Raw genomic sequence first — 21,960 nt, forward strand, 5'->3', positions numbered from 1 at the left:
CGGCTATCATGGCGAGGCAGGCTCACCTCCATCCGGCGCATCGCCGCCATCATCAGCCTTGGACTTGTGCTTCCTCCTCCTCTTACGAGGTGCTGATTCTTCCCGGTCGCCCCTCTGACTGTCTCCACCGTTGGTCTCAGATGTAGACGGCCGCGACTTCTTGGTAGCACTGGGCTTGGTCGTCTTGTCGTTCTTCGGCTTCTTGACGCTCAGCGGGTTGGGTCCCTTGGGGCCCTTGCGCTTCTTCGCCTTGGGCTTTGCGTCTCCCGTAGCCTGATCTCCAATAGATTGATCACCTTGTCCCTCATCTTCTCGTTTCCTCTTCGGGGCCGAGGCCGCATCTGGCTTCCGCTGTCCTTTGAGTCCCAACTTGAACTTTGATTTTTCTTCTCGCTCGCGGTGTTGCTCCGTGACATCAGCCATAGACTCCATGAGCACTATAGACTTGGATAGGTATATAATGGGTACGCCTGCGATCTGTCGCATCTTTGCGCGCGTGCTCGGGTCGTTGGCGGCGACGACATATCGATGCTTGTTTGTCGCATTGTCCTTGGGATCCACCACGGAGCTCAGACACTCCAGCGTACTCAGCGGCTTCTCCAAATCTTGATGGTTGCACCGCCGACGTTCGTATTCTTTGGCTTGTAATATGAGGGTCTCGTTCTTCGGTTCTGCGAGGTAGAGGTGTCGCATGTCGCACGTCGTGATCATGGGCTTTACCTGCCCGCCGAGCATCTTCTGGAGTCGCGCGAGGAGGTCGATTTTGCAGGAGTAGGCATCTTCGAGGATTTGTGAATCGAGCAGGACTTGGTAGGGTTCGCGGAAGCCGAAGTTGAGTTCGTATTGGTGGAGCTGCTTTTTGTACGCCTGTGGTGCGATTAGCAGACTACTCAAGGAAATGCAATAGGATTCCCTCTCTTACCTTTGCGCGCTTCAACTTCATTGTGACTGTGTGTTTGGGGGTGGTTGATTACTCGCGGGGAAAAAAAGTTGGATGCGGCCAAAGTTTGGACCCAGAGGGCGGAATCTAACGCATGCACCAGCCACACGCGTGCGACGCTAGCCCCGTATGCGACGTCTGCGGCTTGGAGACACCCCCGTTGCTCTCCGCTTTAGTAAATCCGCCTCAGGGCATCCCACGCCTAATTGTACATATTGTACGTACCCGCACATACATTTGAATTGCTCCCCACGGCGGCCCCTGCGCTTTTCCCTGTTGATACGACTGCGACCCTGCCTCTCCATGCGTTTCTCACGGTAGTCCCCACCAGTATGAGCGAGAACCCCGCCGCGGCCCCCAAGAATGAGGGAAATAATGCCGAGACCGCGGAGGTGAAGAAGGAACCCAATGAAGCCGTTGAATACGATGATTTTGGTCTGCCTATACGGAAGAGGCGGCCGCGGACGCCCGTGGAGGACAGTTCCGACTCGGAAGGGGAGAAGTTTGAGGATGCCGTAGCCGCTACAGCAGCGAGTCCGAAGGAACTCGCGGTGTCAGCACAAGAAAAGGAAGAAGCCAAGGCAGACAGTACTGTGGAGAAGCTTCCCGAGATCGCACCTGAGGTTACTGTGAAGGAAAGCGATGCGACACCGCAAGTCAATGGGCAGGCGAAGGAGCCCGTGGAGGACACCGACCCCAAGGCACCCGAAGACAAGCCTGTAGAAACGAAGCAAGACACACCCGAACCCACAAAGCCTCCCGAGACCACAGAAACACGCACAAGCACGAGTGCCGCGCCTTCACTTCCCCAACAAACGAGCGTTCCGACCGTATCCGAGTATTCACACCAGCATGCAGTCATACAGTCACAAAGAGAAGTCAAGGAGGAGAAGAAGGAAGAGGACGATGGCGAATGGCAGACTATGCCCGCATACGCTCGATACGACATGTACGACGACGACAACAGGCTCATTGCGAAGGAAAACACGGAAGAGCTGGAAGACATGCACGGCTATGCCAACGTCGGAGGCGCCGCCAAAGGATATACCAGAGTCATCATGGACGATGATGCTGACTCGCAAACGAGCATGGACGACAACACCGCCTATCTGTTCAAGGAGAGGAGTACTGCACTGGCCGACGAAGACGAAGAGGGTCGGGATCCGCTCTCGCAAATGCAGGCGACGAAGAACCTCCTTACCGAAGGACAGCGTGTCGCATACGTCGGTCTGGTACGATTGGCCATGGTGGAGATGGAACGCAAGTTCTCCAACTTCGAAACGACCAACAAGAAGATGAAGAAGCTGCTCGAGCTACAGTCAGGAACCACAAAAATGTGGGCACAGAAGATCATGGTCAAGATTTACGGGCACATGGACATCAACGCCTCTGAGCAGATCATGATCGAGCAATTGTCTGAACACGGCGTCGTTCCTGGAGACCTCACACCAGCACTGATGCAGAATGCTCGAGTAAAGAATCCCGCAGCCGAAGATGCCGAGACGGTAAATGAATCGGACTCTGCCAGACCGTCTATATCGTCACCGCGCCCCGAATCACCCGCAGAGAAGTCAAAACTGAAGAGGGCTTCGACGATGGAGTCGCAAGACGATCTGCGAACACCGCCTCCCCCGCCGTACCAGGAACATCAGGATGACGATTTTGATTATCCAGAAGTTAGGTCGCCATCACAACTTCCCACTAGTAAGAACCTGGATATCGATTTGCGGTGGACCGTCTTGTGCGATCTGTTCTTGGTACTCATCGCCGACTCTGTCTATGATTCACGTTCACGAGAGCTGTTCCAGCAAGTTGGGCAATATCTCAGCGTAGACTGGCTGGAAGCTTGTCGCTTCGAAAAGCGTGTCACCGATGCTTTGGAGATGCAGGAACAAGCAGACAAAGAGAACTGGAACGAGGATGAACACATGGTCAGCCGAGCTAAGCGGGCACGCAACAAGCGATTGGCATTCATGGGTCTTGCAACTGTTGGCGGTGGTCTTGTCATTGGATTGTCTGCTGGACTTCTTGCTCCAGTCATTGGTGCTGGTCTCGCTGCGGGCTTTACGACGATTGGTGTGGCAGGTACGAGTAGTTTCCTAGCTGGTGCTGGCGGTGCCGCTATCATTACATCGACTGGCGTAGTCACGGGTAGTACTGTTGGCGTACGAGCCATGAACAGGCGAACAGGTGCTGTCAAGACTTTCGAGTACCGTCCGCTTCACAACAACAAGAGAACGCATCTCATCATTACGTTGGCAGGCTGGATGAACGGAAAGGTTGACGATGTCCGTCTTCCGTACAGTACGGTCGATCCCATCATGGGCGATATATATTCCGTGCTATGGGAACCTGAGATGCTGAGGAGTATGGGTGACACAATCAACATCCTTGCCACTGAAGTGAGTTTATATATGCAAGCTGCAAAGGTGCTTACTGACCACAACAGGCTCTCACACAAGGTCTCCAACAAGTCTTGGGAAGTACCGTCCTTACAGCTCTCATGGCCGCCATGACACTTCCTCTGGCCTTGACCAAGCTTTCTTACCTTATCGATAATCCGTGGATCGTTTCGCAAGCACGAGCAGACATGGCTGGTCTGATTCTTGCAGACTCACTCATTGATCGTAACCTAGGTACACGACCTGTCACCCTTGTCGGTTTCTCGTTAGGCTCAAGAGTCATTTTCTCATGTCTGAAAGAACTTGCGAATCGAGGGGCGTTTGGTATTGTGCAGAACGTCTATATGTTTGGTACACCGGCAGTAGCCAAACATGATGAGTACATCAGGGCAAGATCTGTCGTACCGGGAAGGTTTGTCAATGGGTATGCTACCAATGACTGGATCTTGGGTATGTCGCACATCTTTCTTCTACTTGTTGTCGGCTGTTAACAGTTTGTCCAGGCTACCTTTTCCGTGCTACCAGTGGTGGTGTAATGCGCGTAGCTGGTCTCGCGCCTGTCCAGATCCCGACCATCGAGAACGTAAACGTGACCGAGTTGGTCCCCGGCCACATGGCCTACCGTGCCGCCATGCCCAAGCTACTCCGCGAGGTTGGCTGGCTAGTTGAATCCGACGAATTCGCCGAGATCGAAGACCCAGACCCGGAGAACCACGAAATCCGCCAGCGCGAGCTCATCAACGAGATTGAAGAAGCGCGAAAAGACCTGGAGAAGAAGGCACAAGAGAAGGAGAAGAAAGGTGGAAAACTAAGCTGGTGGAAGAAGAAGAAGGCCGACAAGAAAGACTGGGAAGTCTACGACGAACACTCCACTGCCGCTCCGCCCGGCCACCGGAAGCTAGACGTAGACCAAGACCCAGCGAAACTCGCAGAGAACCAGGTCATGTTCGACATCGACGCAATCAGAAAGGAAGTAGCAACCCTAGCCGCCGAAAGCAAAGAATACAACGCCGAAGCCGAGTTCGAGATCAAAGAAATCAAAAGCACGCTCCCGCCCATGAAGATCGACATCGCAACCGTATCCCCATCCCAGACAACAAGTCCGTACTCTACGCTTAGGGAAACGAAGAGCTACAACGACAGTCTAGGCATACCGAGCACAGACCCCAAGAAATCTTCTTCTCCATCCAACGGCCACTACGACGAATACGACGAATTCGATGACCCCGGCGCGGGTCAAATGGAAATGACCTTCGACACCTCGTTCCGCGACCCCCCTTCCTCCGCTACAACACCCAACAAATACCCCCTCCCCGCATCACCCTTACCCTTACAACCAAGTCGCTCTGGCACATCCTCGCCCTGGGACTCGGGCACACCCAGTAGTAACAACAACTCTGGTACTGCTCAGCCTTGGAGTTCAGGTGCTGGTCAGCCGTCATGGGAGGATACTTCGGGTCCCGCTGAACGCCCGCCTCTACGCTCAGCGAAGACGGAATCGCATGCGAGTAGTTTGGGTCCTGCGCAGTCTACTGGTGATCTGGGACATAATGCTTGGGCTGATGAGTTTGAGGATGATTTTGGGCAGGAGAAGGAGGTTAAGATGAGTTTTATGTGATGGGAGAGGAAGGGGTATCCCTTTTCTCGTTAATGTGGCGTATTGGGCTGGTTAATGTTGTTACCCGCTTGCTGTTTTTTTGGGCGCCTTGTTGCATATTTCAGCGCGCATTATGGAGTTTGAATGTCGTCATGTAGTCAGTAGGCGTTTGTATTAGGTTCTGTAGGGTTGGGAGATGTGTTTGGCGTAGGCATTGGGTGGGTATGCGATTGGATAGTCGTTCTTGCTCATTGCTTGCGTAGGTGTCATAGATAGTAAATAATATCAACAATAGCATATGTCATGCATTTTGAGCATTTGGCAAAAGTTTGGTTTAGTTGTGTGTCATTAATCGTAACCTACTAAAAACTACTCGTATATCGTACACAGCTCCTATCGAGCCCCATATGCGGCGCAAACTATGATATACCATGAATGTACGTCATCTATGCGCTAATACCGTCGAACCCAAAACAGAAAGGAAAACAATGACGCTCAATATGCGTCAGTATGCCATGCGTATGTATACAATTTCGAAAAGTCGCTCAAAACGGAATGGGCATCAAGCCGTTGCGTGTGCGTGTGGAACCTGGGAGAAACGCTTGGAGCGTGGGAAGAGCGGGATCCCCTAGATCTCAGCTTCCTGCTTGCGGCGACGGATGCTACCGAGACGCCTCTTGATTGCGCCGCCGACGCTCCTGCCAGTGGTGTTGCTGCGGCCGATGCCAGAGGCTTCAGCGTCGGTAGCGACGGAAGGGACGATGCCGGGTGCTTCGGCATGGCCAACGCTGCGAGTGCGAGAGCTGCGGGTGGTCATCTCTGTGCCGCTGTCGCCGAAGCGCTTGTGGTCCTTCAGGGCCTTCTCGATGGAGTAGGAAGGTTCGCCCTTGCCCTTGAGATCGTCTGGGTGGTATTCCTGCGATGTGTTAGCGAAGTTCAGCCTGAGAATGGTTGGAGAACATACAACACCAGGCCAGCGACGGTAGTCAGCTCCAGGCTCTCGCATCAGGTCAGCACCCTCTTCATAATTGAGTACTCTTCCGAAACGATCAGCCATGCCAGGTGGTACGATGGCGACTCCCTCCAAGGGACGATGCCTCTGTACAGAGTCGACAATGTTCTCCCGTGGAGTAGCCCTCAAAGCCTCCTCGTTCGAGTCCTTGACCGCCGCGAGGGGACTGTATTTCTCGACGCGGTTGCGAGCGAGACTAGCAGCGTCGTACGGGCCCTCGTGGTGGTACCGACCGAAAGGTGCCTTGTCGAGACGATCGATGACGTCGGCGCCTTGGAAGTTCTTTTTCCTAAGATGGGGAGCACGGTGAGCAACTTTCTCATCATGACGCAATTGGTCAAGAGGCCTGTGTGACTTGTCACCAGGATAGCGCTCTCTCAATGAGCCTGAGCGGTCGCGCGTAACTCCGCTCTTCTTCATGGATGCAGGGGCATTTTCGCTGGATCGTCGTGGCCGGCTTCCGTTCATGGGTCCGAAGATTTCCGCGCGGTGGTTGTCGGAGAAATGGGCACGTCTGGGGCTTGCAGAGGCAGGAGGGGATGGGTAATCATACCTCCTACTCTGCGGTGTAGTTTGCCCAACCTGCGATACTGATGCCGAGGCGCCCTTTGCCTCGGATGAAGCCCGGGAGCGGCGGAATGGGTTGGTCTCGACGGAACTGCCGGTGTTGTGGACACTGACGGTTGGGTGGCCTTTGGCGTCTCCAGCGGATCCGGGTGGTGTGATGGGTGCTGCGGGAGCATATGTGGAGCGGAAGTGGCTGTTGAGGCCAGTCTCGTCGCTTGGGTCTGGTTCGATCAGAGGATCGATCAACGCATGATGGGCCTGCTAAGTCAGCTTCAATGTCTAAAGATGATATATTGCGCTGAACTGCTTTAAGACGGCCTGAATGAGGCGTGCCGGCGCACATGGGAGGCACAGTACAGTCCAACCAGGCGCCCGGAACAAACGAAAGATGAACACTTACTGCGTCCATTGCCATGATGGTTGGTTTGTGTGCTAGTGTTTGATAGTTCACGAACTTGGGGAGGTTGGAGTGGTTGTAGTATTGGAGATTAGTGGTCAGACGAGTGTCAGGTGCTAGATGGATACGAGAGGAAAGAACAGGTGACGGGAGGGAGAGCGAACTACATAAAGGCCTGACTTGGCAGGTACCGTAGACGCGTACATCATCGGTTCGCAGTCGCGGCCCTGCGTCAGATTTCTTCTTGTCCGCTCTTGGAGAAAAGAGCGGCCCAATCGCTGCCATACGTCATGCGGATGCGCTAGGCTGCAAGTGGGTCCGCCGCTTGGTCCTCTCCACGAGTGACGACAGCTACGATGATCCCTCACCATCACGATCCAGCCCGCCATGTCGCTGGTCGATTATCCAGATTCCGCCTCGGATGATGATGATAAGAGCCTCGATGCCTCTGCCCAGACGGCACAATCTGCCGCCAAACCTACATCGAAGCGCAAGCACAGCGCCTCTGGGGATGCCCTGCCACCGCTTCCGCCAGCCTTTCACGACCTCTACGCGACGAATGCGCGCGTCAGCACTAGCGACAACCCAAGCCTACACGGTGGGCGAAAACGGGCTGTACCTCACGTCGAGGGCAAGTGGCCTAGTCATGTTTACTTAGAGTGTAAGGATACCCAGAAATATTCACCACCAATATGGACGACAGACTAACGCGTTCGAGGGATACCTACACAGCCTGAGTCTGATGCTCTACACAGCCTACTACAGCATGTGAGAGATACTATTGATCTTGAAAATGCCAAGCGAACGAAGAAACTGCCCGTACCAGAGATCATGCCATCTCTTCAATCAGAACTGGGTGCGTCGCTACCTCTTCATGTCTCCTTGTCGCGCACCTTGCAAATCAACACCGACAGCAGAGAGCCTTTTCTGGAATCATTAAGTGTTGCTGTGCGGCGGTCCGCAGTGCGCGCTTTCAATTTTGGGTTTCAGAACTTGAAATGGGTGTCCAACTTCGATCGCAATCGATGGTTTTTGGTCCTTGGCATTAAGAAGTCCGCGCTCAACGAACTTAACCGCCTGCTACAAGCATGCAACGACGCGACCCAATACAGCGGTCATCCAGGTCTGTATACAGGTGGAGTGGGAGACGGTCCGAAGGAGAGCCATGACTCCAACGACGGTCCGAAGCGGAGGAAGGTCGACAAGAATGAGCCTCAAAGCCATGATTATTCGCAATATTTCCACGTCAGCATCGCTTGGAACCTGGCTGAGCCTGACCCTGAGTGGGTGGCTCTGGTTCAAGATATCGACACCAGTAAGTTCGTTCAGGCACCTGAGGCTGCTTTTGATGCCGTCAAAGTAAGGATTGGAAACACAGTCCATAATATTGCCCTGGCTAGCAAGAGAGCCGGTCTGGGGAGGGTCGGAGGAGGGCTGGGTTTGGCATGATCATCGCATTGCGATGACGTGCCGGGTTCTGGATTCGCAAGCTGGCCAGGGTCTTATCTCCTGTTGGGTATCAGGAATTATGGACCCGGCAGCACGTTCCAACAACAACACGGCACACACGAACAGATTTCTCACGTGCGCACAACTCTGAGCATGGAGGTCTTTAATCAGGAAACGCCTCATTTGGCGACTGGATCTCGGATGCGATGTAGGAAATCACTTCGGATCGTAGAATACTTTTAGACTGACGTAGGTAATTGCGGACGGCGATCGCGCAGTACAAGAAAAAGCAACTCGATCAGATCCCAACACATGGAACTCGTACCGGTTCTTTTCAATGAAGAAGAACAATGGCATGATGTGATTGCTCCTTCCGCATCTCGTTCCAACGGCTTGCGGCCCCAGGCACAGCATTCACCGAACATCGCTTGGTTCAAAGCTTGATGCAGATAAGGCGCGTTGCGACATGTAACCTTATTTGCTCTCAGTAAGCACTAGATTGGCTGGACTCACGCGACTGTCGAGCCACGTTGATCTCGAACGACCCTCATGCACATGTGAGTTATGCATTTCCAGGCCCTCTGGAACAGCCCATCAAGTGATGGCGAAGGGAATGACATCTCGAAGGTCATTCCCAGTCTCTGAGTTCATGTCTGTGGCGGCTGGCTTTCGAGGCGCAAACTTTCGGCACTTCGTCCAGTTTCGGGCCCGACGCGTCAAACTCGCGCTGTGCACGCATTCGCGACCCGAAGGTCCGCGCGAGGACGAGACACGTGACACTTGAACTAGGCAACAGAACAGGTGTAGATGTATATATCGCGAGGTTTGGAGGTGTGATATCAGTTATATTGGATCTTGAATCACGAAGCTCCAGTTGCACTACTTTTCGCTTTGCTTACGCCCTGCATTTCCAACTTGAAGAACTTGTCGTCGCTAGAGAACCGCGAACAGCAATCCAAGTCCATCAAGACACCAGTCAGCGACTTGCAACCCCCTTGAATAGCCATGGGATCAGTCATGAAACCTTTTCAACCCAAGATTGGCCTAGTTGGCGCTGGCCCTGCCTCTCTAACCCTCGCCAACATCCTTCAGAAGCACTCTATCCCCTTCATCATCTTCGAGTCCGCGTCAGAACTCCGCACGCAAGGCGGCTCCCTGGACCTCCACCCAGAATCCGGTCAGCTCGCCATCAAAGAAGCAGGGCTATGGGAACCGTTCGCCAAACATGCACGTCCAGAGAGCGACTGCATGAAGGTTGTGACTTTGGACGGAGAGGTACTCTGGGATGAGAATGGCGCTGACAAGCAAGACATCAAAGAGGATGAGAAGTTTGAGGGAAGACCTGAGATCGATCGAATGGCATTGGCGACACTGATGTTCGAGAACCTGAAGGAGGGGTCCGTACAATTCGAGAAGAAGTTGAAAGAAGTCGTGTCCTCTGATGAAGGAGAGGGGAAATACGATCTGCACTTCTCAGACGATACGAAAGAGTCCGGATTCGATCTCGTGGTCGGGGGAGATGGCGCGTGGTCCAAGGTTCGCAAACTTCTCACCGACCAAATGCCACAGTACTCAGGTATAGCTTCTATCGCAGTGAGCTGCAAAGACATCAAGGCTGATCCCTGGCTGCTTGACTACGTCGGCTCGGGCTCGATGTTCGCGTTTGGAGAGGGTTGCGCGGTGCAGTCCCAACGGCAAGGCGACGGTAGCCTAGGGACATACGCCAGCGTGCATGCACCAGAGGATTTCCTGCAGACCTGTGGCATCGATTGGGACAACAAAGCGACGGCGCGCAACACTTTTGTCGACCGCTACCTCTCTCATATCCACGATGACCTCAAGCGTGTTATCATGTCCTCTGATGAAGACAGTCTCATTCCTCGCAATCTGTACGAGCTGCCGGTTGGATTTCGCTGGCCCTCTCGCTCAGGCGTTACCCTTATCGGCGACGCTGCGCATGTCTTCACTCCATTTGCTGGACTAGGAGTTAACACGGGCATGAAAGACGCGTTGGTATTGGCGAAGGAGATTGTCAAAGTGTGCCGTGGAGAGAAATCTCTGGATGCTGCTGTGAAGGACTACGAGGAGGAAATGTTTCCACGGTCCACAAAGGCGGCAATCAAAACGGTAAAGGGGAAAGAGGGGCATTTCAGTCGAGATGGAGCTAAGCATTTTGCCGATATGATCAGATCAAAGTACTACAGACAGGATGAGGTCGTTGCTCAGTAGGGAGGTGGGAGTCCAGACTCTGGGGGTGGATCAGAAGACTGGGTCGTAGTGATGTTCTCGAAGTAGCCCTGGAGGAATTGGATCTACATTGCGGTATTTCATGGCATAACAATACATACTCGACTCACTACATTGTTTAAGTTGTATGCAAATCGTTAAGTGTATAATGTGACCATCCTTGGGTTGTAAGTTGAGGACCGGTGGAAGCCGTAGGAATACCAACGATGCGACAAATGCTGGAACTTGCACGCTACATATTGTAGCTTGAATGGTCGCTGGTTGGCGAATGAGTACCTATAGCTATAGGTTAGAAGGGCTGTCAGCGCGGGTACAGAGTGGTCGCCTGACTTCTTGTTCAATCGCTCGGCACCGAGTTATGTAGCCAATGCCGACCAGGCACCCAAGGCTCTCAGCGCTTGGTACAACTGACTACGCGCCATTGTAATTGCGATGGATCGCCGCTCGTAAAGTTGACATACACACCGTATTCATGCGCACGAAAAAAAAACCCACTTGTCCACATCTATGTTTAGTAGCTCGCGGGTGTCTGTCTGCCGACGAACGCGGCATCGTCAAGCGGAGAGTTTAGTGATGTCCATCAATAGCGGTGGGTGCGGTAATAACGCGCCGGCCGGTCTTGAGTCGTGAGAAGAAAGGGGCACGCACCAACATCCAGCACCGCCTGAACTTCCACCCCAACCCTTCAATGGGCTTTCGGCCAATTAAAGAACGCCCGGTAGGTAGAACCCTGCACAAGTCGTTCTGTACCTGCATGGTGGCGCAAGCTGTGCCCTTGCTCTACTACGAGCTGCACAAAGATTAGCCGTTCGCGATTGCTACTTGTGATTGCTGATATGCGCGTTGCCGTGGATTTGATGAGGATGGAACCATCCGATGGGTCCTAATTAGCGACACGAGGAGGGTCTTACCAAAACGGTTATCGGGCACATGGCAGCTAGGGAAAATGCAACAAGTGGCTATGCTGCGATAGAGTTCACTCGTTCCCCGGCGGAGTTGGCGCAAAGACTTGGTGTGGTGTTTGTTGCCGTGACGCTCTCTCCTGCGCGGGAGGGTTGCTCAGGGTGAAAGTAGGCTAGCCCCATCCCGACCTAGACTGGACCCGCCCTCGACCTAACACGACAATTATACCCCAGACTCATTTCCGCTCGGAGCACATCACGATCTCAATAGAGCCGTAGGATGCCGCCCATGCCGTTCTTGTACAACAATGATCACGCCAATTTCCAGGACCCCTAACCTAACGCCTTAGAGGCAGTTCTCCACCAACTGGTACTCACAGGCCATGGCACATAGGTCAAAACCGCCGTGTTCCCCAAGGTTTCCTTCTTTTTCTCACTACGCAAGGCTTTCAAGTTACGCATCACCAGCCTCGTTGACAAGCACCCTTGGCCTTTGTGCCCCGTCACTCATTACACACTTTACTTAATATTACCCGCTTCACTCGCTCAGCGGACGATCACCACTACCCCTAGCCACTCCAAACCACGTAAACAAGTTCAAGATGCGTTACTCTTACGTTGCAGCTGCCCTCGTTGGGTCTGCTGTTGCCGCGCAGCACAAGGCTCATGCTGGATTCCACATGCGCCGTGGAGCTTACGCTCCCGAGGAGGTTTGCACGGTCTACACCACCGTCTACGAAACCGCAAGTATGTGAAACCGATGTTAGAAGGAGCCGTGAAAGAAGAAGAACAGTCATGGCCATTGTCTTACAGCTACTAACATGATTCAGTGCCATCCATGGCTCCCAACTCCACCATGCCCGCCGTCCCAACTTCCGTCCATGCGGAGACCGCCTCCACCTCCTGCACTGAGGAGGGAAAGACTTCCATGTACACTCCCGTCGTTCCGGCCCCCTCCAGCCCGGCTCCCGTAGTACCCGGATCTTCCATGCCCGGCTACCCTGCGGTTCCCGAGTCCAGCATGCCTGCGGTCCCTGAGTCCAGCATGCCTGCGATGCCCGAGTCTTCCAAGCCGGCCTACCCTGAGGTGCCCATGTCCTCCACACCTGCGTACCCCGCAGTTCCCGAGTCCTCCAAGCCAGCTGTTCCCGCTGTCCCGGAGTCTTCCACCACCTGCACTGAGGAGGAGGGCATGACCTCCTCCATGGAGGCCCCCAAGCCCACTAGCCCGGCTCCTGTCCCAGAGCACTCCACCCCAGCTGTTCCCGCTGTCCCGGAGACCTCCACCACCTGCACTGAGGAGGAGGGAAAGCCCACTGGCCCTGCCCCGGTCCCAGAGAACTCCAAGCCCGCTTACCCCTCTGTCCCTGAGGTTACTAAGCCCGCTGTCCCTGAGGTCCCTGAGACCACCAAGCCCGCTGTCCCTGAGGTACCTGCTCCCTCCAAGCCGGCTTACCCCACCGTTCCTGAGGTCTCCAAGCCTGCTGTTCCTGAGGTTCCCGAGGCGTCCAAGCCTGCCTACACCCCTGAGGTCCCTGCTTCCTCCAAGGAGGCTGAGAAGCCCAAGCCCACTCCCAGCGCCACCCACGGCTCTGACAAGCCCAAGCCCACCGGTAGCTACAACAACGGTGAGCACATCAAGACCAACGGCGACAAGTGGGCCATTACCTACACTCCCTACGCCAACGACGGTAACTGCAGGACCGCCGACGAGATTGCTGCCGACATCAAGAAGATCTCTGAGCTCGGTTTCACCACCATCCGCTCATACAGCACTGACTGCGGTGTCTTCGAGCACGTTGTCCCTGAGTGCACCAAGTACGGACTCAAGGTCATCTACGGCATCTTCCTCGAGGCCGGTGGCAAGGCCGGAAAGGGTCCCTTCTCCAGCTACGCCAACGACCAGTTGAACGACATCAAGGAGAACGCCCCCAAGGACTCTGTCGCCATGGTTATTGTTGGAAACGAGTGTGTCTTCAACGGTAACTGCGAGGTCAGCGAGCTTGGTTCCTACCTCGACTACGTCCGTGATGAGCTCCGTGGCGCCGGCTTCCCCTCTGACATTGCCATCACCACCACCGAGACTGTTGGCTCGTGGGAGACGATTGGCGATGCTCTCTGCGACCACATCGACATCTTCACCGTCCAGATCCACCCCTACTTCACCCAGTCCGTCACCGCTGACATGGCTGGTGACTTCGCTGCTCAGCAACTCGAGCAAGCCGCCAAGGTCTGCCCCGAGGCTGCTGCCAAGGGCAAGTTCATCACTGAGATCGGCTGGCCCAGCGCTGGTACCTCCAACGGCAAGGCTGTTGCCGGTGTCCAGGAGCAGAAGACTGCCATGAAGAAGATTCTCGAGAGCGTCGGTCCCGAGTCCTGCGTTTTCTCCTTCGCCAACGACGGCTGGAAGGCGCCCGGTGACCTCAACGTTGAGCAGAACTTTGGCTGCGTCGACGCTCTTCTCGACGGTCTTAACATCTCCATCGATGTCTCCTTGTAGAGTCCCTATGATGTAGCCCGTAGCTCTTTTGTCAATCACGTTTAGCTACGTTATGCGTTCACGTCTTGCATCTGTCTTCATTCTGACCATACTATGTTTACTGCAAGTCGATAGCGAAGGTGGCTTGGAGGTAGTTTTTAGTGTTTAATCTATTTGCAAACAAATAGCAATATCCTGTTCAAACAAGCTTTGGTATGTGCACAATGTTCCCGGTCGTGAAATCGCTCATGTTTTGGGTCGGTGGAGGTTGATAATCTTCTCGGTGGGACGCAATTTAGACGTCACATGCCAGGTATGGATCCTGCGACAATGCCGGAGATCAGGCGGTGGGAATCCGACTTCCGTGGTTGAACACGGAGAAGCAAGCCTGGCGAGAGGTGTTACCAACAGCTTTGTCTACAGAAGTTGGTAGGCCGTTTGCGGGGTTGCTGTGCCGCATGAGCACAGACCTAGGCGCCTTCAGATGCGCATGCGTTGAGATCTCTGCATCTGAACCAGCCGCGAATAAGCATCTGTCTTATCAAACATCTCTTTCGCATGTACACTCCGTAGATATTCCACAGACAGTTAATTGCGCAGTCACCGCTATCGACACTGCATTCGAATGCCCGAGCATCGAGAACTTCCTCAACGTCATCAACAATGGCAACCACCATCCCGGGCTTCCTCAGGCTACCACTCGAAATCCGCCAGCAGATATACCACTATCTTCTCGCGCAGAGTTTCCAGAGTCGAACGATCAATATGAGCGTCCGACAGCGACACGGTGGCTACAAATTGCAGGGTCTCGAAAGCATTCAAGGCCTTGTGTTCGTCAGCCGCATCTTCCATGACGAGCTTCTCAACTACTGCTTCAGCCGTTTCAACTTCTTTCTTCACAACGGCTCAGAGTCCATACGCTGGGTGGCACGAGAATTTTATCGCCAAATCGGAGTGGAAAACAGGAAGCTTGTTAAATACATCACTATTCCCAGCTTCAGTATCGATCGCGTAATGATGGATCCGAGCAATATGGTTGCGCTCTTCGCTAGCCATCAAGCCATGTGCCTACAGCTGCTCGATGAGATGCAAGGCGTTTTCGCTCTTCTAGAACGCTTCCCAGCGCTGGAAGAACTCGATTTTGGAATTGACAGTCTGGAGGCAGTGCGTCCGACTGATCGCAAGATGCACTGTAGTGTACAAGCGCCCTCTACGACGAGAGTGTATCTGAGAAGAGAGCGTGGGATGATGTACGCGACTGATATCAGGGAAGCTATGCAAGAAGCGAGGTTTTTGCCGGCAACGGTGACTATCGGTATCTGGTGGACGACATGTCTTATCACAAATGAACTAAGAATCCATCAGGAAATTCGGCAAGACCAGGAAGACTTTCTGCATCGAATACGAGAAGATATTGCGCCTGTTCAAGTTGTATGTAAAGGTGTCATGTAAAGAACGAGGACGCTCTGGAAATCTAGATTACTGTTTGGTCCTTGTAATTTATACACTGAGATTGAATATAAGACAGAGCCGCAGTGTTGAATACCAGGGGCCGTTTATTCTACTTCTGGTATTACTCGCATGGGGACTTAATTATATACGAAAGCTCAAGAATTGAGACTGGATACCTAGCTACCCCCAAACGCTATTATCAGCACATGTGAACGAGCCTTCGACAGGAACGAGAGGATTATGGTACGCAGCTACGAGCTGCTCAATTGAAGCCCACAGACCGACACCGTTCGCAAACAAAGTCAATGCGATTATCGTCCAGTTTAGAACAGCCAGACACGTCTTCTTCCAATCGCGGAACTGAACGTCCCAGTTGAGGTAGAGCCACATGACTCCCGATATCCCAAAGGTAAACCAAGAGACGAAGAGTGCGGCCGATACCGACAGGATGGAATGGAAAAGTGGTATCGCATTTGCGAGAAAGAATACAAGAGTCCAGAAGGCGGCGCCGATACCGAGCCACATTACCCAGGTCTGCCTGGTGTTTTGGCTGTACTCGCGCTCTCTGCCCATGAAGCGTAGCCCCTCGATGAACATGTATTTGATCGATGTATGGCCAAACACCAGCGATGTTCCAAGTAGCGTAGGTAGGAGAAGACCATACGCGATCTTAGCTATCATCATAGGTGCTGCGCCGAGCGCCGGACTGGTTGTGTATTCTCCAGCCAATACATAGACGACCGTTCCAACGATCGTGTACATGGGAATTGCGAAGCCCTGTAGAATGAACACGGAAGGCATAAAGTCTTTTGACGGGTCTTGCATCTCTGCCATCACGGTAACGAACGCCTGATTGCCGGCATATGCGAAAGCGATATTAAGAACGGAGGTAAAACCTTGTGCGAAGGAAGGATGACCAACTAGCACAATCTCTTTCTCCCATCCTGGTGGCGCACCGTTAGGTCCAGCGATACCAAGTGCAACCATAACGATGATAGTCGCAGCAAGGATTGAGATGGTGCAGGGAACTGCCACTTTTTAGCATTTCATCTGACGACACAAAAGCTAGACTCACTGCCAAAATCCGCCAGGAACTGCATGCGTCTGGGCATACACAGAACGTAAGAAAAGATAGTAGGAACCAGAATGAACAAGATGGTGCACATGGCATGCTCCGAGATGCTGTTAAGCGCGATGCTCATTGTGATGACGGCAGATGAGCAAGCAAAGAGCTGGTTGAGCACGAAGCCAATGCCGACGATCGTGGACAGAGAGGTACCGCCGATAATCCTGAAACAGTCGACGCAACTCAAGACCGAAGGGTATCTCCTGAAGAACTGGAGTAGGACGTATGCTGTATACATGACCGTGATGCCTACCAGAACTCGTGTTAGCAAATAGCTTCTAGTATCCATTCTTCTGGTCTCTAATTTACCTAGCCCGATAATGCAGATAATTCCTGGGATTAATCCGAGAGTTTGCAACGCCGCAGGCAGACCCAAGATACCTATGCCTACCTGATTCGTGATGTAGATCAGCGACGCCTGCGATTTGTTCAGCTTGTTGCCTGAACTAGCCTGTCCTGCAACATCGAGGATGTCACTTCGTTCATTCTTGTTGCTGCTCTTGTCGGCCTTCTCGCTATCATGCGATGGTAAAGTGGCGGCCTCGGGTACTCCAGCATGTGTCATGTCACAACTGTAATTCTGATCGCGGTGTCCGTTTTCGATCGTCTCGCACTGGTCTCGCATATTTGACCCTAATACTGAAATGTTGCCTCGATTTTCGGAGAACGGATAGATAGATGTAATGAGAGAAGCGGAAAGAAAGCTGGTGCGTGATGAAAGCAAACCATGGCGGTTACGGTATCACGGCAAGCCTCATCGATGAGCATGTCCCGACGCAGGGCAAATATGGAACCAGAAACGCAGTGCATTTAATGAAAGAGATTAGTCTGTTGTTATGGACGTTACCCCAAAGTCCGGTGTTGCATTTGCCAGGTCGCCAGACTGTCGATCGACAGCGGACGCGGACTTGTAGTGTATCTCTGTATATGAGGCCTGTACATGATCAAAAGTAGCTGAAAGATCCCTTCGTCTCTTTGGAGGTTGATGTTGATGTAATAATGTTGATGGGTGGTACCTAGGTATGGCCCCGGGGTCGGTTCGGGCTATATTGCAGGGTTCGGTGACGTCACGCCAGTCGCGGAATGGGGAAGCCGACGCAACACTATCGATTCAGTGCACTCTTCTTTCAATCTCAACAATGATACACATTTGTATGAATCTATTCGTAATGATATCAAGGTTCCAGTCGCCTTGATTTTCGCGTCGAGATAGTCAGACATTCGCACACCTGGGCAGCCTCCATGTCAAACTGCAGCCAAAGGCTCGCCTTCCCTCTCTGCCATATACACTCATGGTGTCGCATAGGTCGGGGAGACCACGGCTGTAGGTGTCTCTCTTTACACCCAGTGATTAGATTGTTGCATCGGGCTGACAGCGTCAGATTGGGTGACAAGTTCTGAAGGTACGACGGAGATTGGCTGATGTTCCACAGCCTCATTACCAGAGCTTTTGGACATGCGGTCGAAATTCTCAGTGCCGGTCGTCTCTTCTGAAATCGAGTGCGTGGTGTCACTGATGTGAGCAGTCGACATCTTCGCTCCGTCCGCTAAACACAGCCGGCCAGTTTGGTTGTCGCGAAGTGACCACGCCATGCCTCCAGTTACGGTATGCTGAACTCCAACAAGAACCAGCGACAGCCCGTCCTTGTCGTTCTCCTGGTACAACTCCTTGTCAGACTTGACGATGCGGTTCTCGGAGTTCCTCTCGAAGAGAGCAGCCGCTAATCCGGGAACACCAAGCCGCGTCCTTACTTGATGAACGTCCTGATCCGCTACCATCCAAGCCATGATGGCGATTCCAGTTCCGAGAGCTGCAAAGAACAGGTTTGCGAGAACTAGTAGCCAGACAGCAGCGACAGGTACGCTAGTCATGATCTTCCGGGCTCGAGTCTGCACCACGATACTATCCGCAGGTACTGTGTATACTGCTAGAGGCGTAGCAAAGAGCACACTCATTGCGATTTCATAAGTCGATATCCAGGAGTCCAATGACACAGGTGGGTTCACCACCCGCAGTAGCTCATACTTGAACTTTTCTGTGAAACCAAAGAAACTAACTGAAGGAAGTATAGAAATGCTTGCCACTGTAGCATTGCTCTCCTTTGCAGTCAGACTCTTGACCACGCCGCCAGCAGTGCTATACGTAACGTCATGTACTATAATATCGCATTAGTTGAGGTCTGCCACGGTCATGAGATGCTTTCAAGAAGCAGCCACACACCTGTACTGTTGCATGCAAGAACCATGTAGTAACCTGATGGCAGGAACCAGGCTACATCAATCATATCCTGCGGTAGGCTCGATAGGTCACTGACTCTAACGCCTGCTGTCCACCTCCATGTGCTTGGAACCATTTCAGCCCCCTCTTGGTCTGTAGTGTTGCTATACGACGACATTAGGCCAGGCACATCAAAAGCGTTGGTAACGAAAGATGTTCCCTGTTCTGACAGGTATTTGTGAAAATTGAAGAAGGTATATGCCATGAGGTTGCCACGCGTTACTCCAGAGTAGTCAATTGGAGAGCCACGAGCGATGGAGCAATTGAAGGGTATGCTAATGCTGCCATCGTCATTGGTTGCTTCCGGATTTACTTCGATATTGCAAGCTGTCGCAGGTATTGGAACACAACGCGAGGACAGGGCGAATGACGTCGCCTTCCAATCCGCAGCTGAGGGCGACGTTGTTGGGCCCACAACCGCATACTTGGTCCCGGTCTCCTCGGTGAAATTCATGATGAACTTGCCGTAGCCTGCACGTTGTACGGCATCAACGTTAGACAGGTTGTTGGACAATAGATAGTCGCTTGTTAGATTCATCGTGCAACCCCAAAAGTTTTTGTTCCGCTCGGTACCCATCGCTTCACGATTATCAAAGCACCAAGGATCAATGTTCCTGCCGTATCGATGCTGTACAGGATCTTGCGTAAACACTTGGACCATCTCCACTGTCTCAGTGGCTATATGGAGATAGCTGTCTGCGGCATGGACGAATATACTATCTTTGTCAGCGCGAAAGTAATGTGCACGGAGTTCATGATTGTACCTAGCGATCAGGCCCAGACAAAGGACTGCAGTTGATGCTCTCAGAATTGTTGGTTTCGGGCTTTGCACATGGTGCTTGCTTTTCGTGCCGCGTCGAAGAGGCCAGACACACCATTGTCGCGACAGCTCCCACAGTGACAAATAGTCTGCATTGAGCAGTCTGATTAGAAGACTGGTGTGGTACGAGGTCGGAAGGCATTTGTTTTGGTTGGGTGATATAGAAGCCCGTGTGAGTCTATCCGCGGCGCAATAAGCGTAGATCGACATAAGAGCACCTACGAGGGCGAAGCTGATAGTGGACGATAGGGAGGACACGAATACCAGTCTAGTAGCCGAAAAATCGACGTAGTAGTGGGAAGACGAGGTGACGTTGACTGCTGGAGACTCGGGGCAGATTTCTTCGTGCGGACAGTGCAAGTAATCTGCAAGATTATCAAAGACTAGCACCAGGATTACCGCGGTGAATGTGAGCATTGGAACAACCACGATGGAAGACGCGAAAAGGATGTGTTTCGTATGGGGTTGTAAAGTGAATAAAGGCATGTTGATGGGGGTTATTGTTCATGCAAGATAATTCGGTTTTGGTGTCTTGAGACAAGAAGATGAATCAACTAATTTGTGTGGCGGGAGACCTAGAGTGATAGATATCGAGAGAATAAGTCAGTACTGCTGTACCAAGGCAAAAATAAGCCCCGATGCTACACGCTTCAGCTTTCGAGTTGCCAAGCGTGACCTTGTTTGATATAATTCGTGTGGGGGCCGACTGCTCGCACTCCAAAGGAGTGATTCGCGCATCTCTGAATAGCACAGCTGCGCGATCGGTATAGACATGTAACATTGTTCGCCAATCGAGCGCGAGATCGTTAAAGTATTCAGATTCGACGTCGCGCAAAGGGTGATACGCGGGGGCTGCGCGCTTCGTTATCGAGCAGCAAGCTGGGATGTGCAAAGTGGCGCAGCACATCTCCATGTCGGTATATCTTGGCCAGATTAAGGCAGACCAGGAGACATTTTCCCTGGAACATTCGTCGATACACTGTTGGCTACAAAATGATGGAGATGAAGGCGGTAGCCAGTAGTGGCCTTGGAAGTTGTCGAGACGTAGATGATGATTGGGCTATACCTACAAGGATACGCCGGTGATTGTATCGCTCCTGGGAAATGGTAGGTTGAAATGTCTAGCGAAAAGTGAGAACGCACGTAGTGGGGTTTTGGGGGCCGCTTCTTCCCAAACGTGCCAGAGCAACATCGCAACGGTCAGCATGGGGGCTGGCGGCCGAACATGGGATCGAATGGCATGCCCGATGGCCGCCCTCAACAGGCTGCAGCAGTATGCTGTGGCATGCACGCGATGCTTATTAACCAGAGAACAGAGATATATAGGTGCGTATTTATAACTCTACCTTTTAGCAGCTGAAACTTCCTACCTAGGTAAGGTTAGATCGGGCTATCTTCAAAGTCTGGGTGACGTCATACCCCTTGCGGCTGCGGAATGGGAAGCCGTCGCAACATTACCAATCTCGTGCACTTTCCTTTCGTTTCCAACGGCAGTAGACACCTAACCTCATGATTCTGATCGTGTGACAGCCAAGGTGTGACTTTGTCACGACTGAATCCGAGCGTCACGACATGCGTTCAGGAGAAGAGACACCTGGGCATTGGGTCCAGTATCAAGAAGCCTACACGAACAGAGCCGACTTTTCGCATTGATCGTATCGAGACAGTCGTCGTACCGGAAATACCTCCAAATGATTGGACTTTCGTGCCAGACTTGTACCACTCGTAATGTAGACGACGAAAGCCACGAATACACCGCTCTCCAATCGACGCAACCGCTATCCAAGTACCAAAACCCGGGACAGCGCACTAACCCCAAGATAAGCTCAACTATAACGGAAGCGTTAGAAAACTCTTTCACGCTCAAACAACAGTCGCCAGGTTTCCATACCATCATTGCGGTGGCGTAACTACACTGCCTAGGCATTACAGGTACACCGGCAAGTCTCCCAGCCCAACCAACACCCTCCGCGATCTTGATACCAACCGACCGAACGAGGGCAGCATCGCTTACCCCCTGCAGCATTCAAGCAGCGATTCAGACAGTCCCTTCCCCAGTTGCGCTCACAGCCTCCGCCCTCCCAGCTGATGCGTCGGCCAGGACAAGCTTGAGCAGCGGTAGCATCAGAGGGGGTTTCGGCAGGGATTGCGATAGTCGCGGCCGAGACCGTGAGAAAGGTAGCGAGGAAAGGGAGGATATGCATCTTCAGGAAGTGTTCAAGTTGATGTTGGGAGGAACAGTAATAACGATCTGAAGCATGCAGATGCTGTATTAGGGATTTATATAGACGT

General features: G+C 52.7%; 8 protein-coding genes across 8 annotated transcripts; 4 read left to right on the plus strand and 4 right to left on the minus strand.

Annotated features, from left to right (window-relative positions):
* Nucleotides 1-6: 6 nt before the first annotated feature.
* On the minus strand, nt 7-943 carry J4E87_009900 (uncharacterized protein; the record flags this gene model as incomplete). Its single annotated transcript, XM_049381474.1, has 2 exons — nt 7-867; nt 923-943. The coding sequence occupies 2 exons, from the start codon at nt 941-943 to the stop codon at nt 7-9; spliced, it is 882 nt and encodes a 293-aa protein (XP_049228802.1).
* Nucleotides 944-1,272: 329 nt separating this feature from the next.
* On the plus strand, nt 1,273-4,960 carry J4E87_009901 (uncharacterized protein; the record flags this gene model as incomplete). Its single annotated transcript, XM_049381475.1, has 3 exons — nt 1,273-3,342; nt 3,390-3,792; nt 3,846-4,960. 3 exons carry the CDS (start codon nt 1,273-1,275, stop codon nt 4,958-4,960), a joined length of 3,588 nt encoding a protein of 1,195 aa, XP_049228803.1.
* A 607-nt stretch (nt 4,961-5,567) lies between these two features.
* J4E87_009902 (uncharacterized protein) lies at nt 5,568-6,933 on the minus strand (the record flags this gene model as incomplete). The annotated part of the gene is made up of 3 exons (XM_049381476.1): nt 5,568-5,855; nt 5,904-6,776; nt 6,919-6,933. The coding sequence occupies 3 exons, from the start codon at nt 6,931-6,933 to the stop codon at nt 5,568-5,570; spliced, it is 1,176 nt and encodes a 391-aa protein (XP_049228804.1).
* Nucleotides 6,934-7,302: 369 nt separating this feature from the next.
* On the plus strand, nt 7,303-8,364 carry J4E87_009903 (uncharacterized protein; the record flags this gene model as incomplete). The annotated part of the gene is made up of 2 exons (XM_049381477.1): nt 7,303-7,576; nt 7,634-8,364. The coding sequence occupies 2 exons, from the start codon at nt 7,303-7,305 to the stop codon at nt 8,362-8,364; spliced, it is 1,005 nt and encodes a 334-aa protein (XP_049228805.1).
* A 1,005-nt stretch (nt 8,365-9,369) lies between these two features.
* On the plus strand, nt 9,370-10,593 carry J4E87_009904 (uncharacterized protein; the record flags this gene model as incomplete). The annotated part of the gene is made up of 1 exon (XM_049381478.1): nt 9,370-10,593. The coding sequence occupies one exon, from the start codon at nt 9,370-9,372 to the stop codon at nt 10,591-10,593; it is 1,224 nt and encodes a 407-aa protein (XP_049228806.1).
* Nucleotides 10,594-12,115: 1,522 nt separating this feature from the next.
* Nucleotides 12,116-14,013, plus strand: J4E87_009905 (uncharacterized protein; the record flags this gene model as incomplete). Its single annotated transcript, XM_049381479.1, is given in 3 exon segments — nt 12,116-12,119; nt 12,138-12,260; nt 12,344-14,013. The coding sequence occupies 3 exon segments, from the start codon at nt 12,116-12,118 to the stop codon at nt 14,011-14,013; spliced, it is 1,797 nt and encodes a 598-aa protein (XP_049228807.1).
* A 1,611-nt stretch (nt 14,014-15,624) lies between these two features.
* Nucleotides 15,625-17,128, minus strand: J4E87_009906 (uncharacterized protein; the record flags this gene model as incomplete). The annotated part of the gene is made up of 4 exons (XM_049381480.1): nt 15,625-16,472; nt 16,520-16,781; nt 16,962-17,085; nt 17,121-17,128. 4 exons carry the CDS (start codon nt 17,126-17,128, stop codon nt 15,625-15,627), a joined length of 1,242 nt encoding a protein of 413 aa, XP_049228808.1.
* Nucleotides 17,129-17,908: 780 nt separating this feature from the next.
* On the minus strand, nt 17,909-18,526 carry J4E87_009907 (uncharacterized protein; the record flags this gene model as incomplete). The annotated part of the gene is made up of 2 exons (XM_049381481.1): nt 17,909-18,495; nt 18,523-18,526. The coding sequence occupies 2 exons, from the start codon at nt 18,524-18,526 to the stop codon at nt 17,909-17,911; spliced, it is 591 nt and encodes a 196-aa protein (XP_049228809.1).
* Between the last annotated feature and the right edge of the window lie 3,434 nt (nt 18,527-21,960).

Source organism: Alternaria ethzedia, assembly GCF_023757985.1.
Source record: "Alternaria ethzedia strain BMP 0044 chromosome Unknown scaffold_40, whole genome shotgun sequence".
NCBI classification, from domain to species: Eukaryota; Fungi; Ascomycota; class Dothideomycetes; order Pleosporales; family Pleosporaceae; genus Alternaria; species Alternaria ethzedia.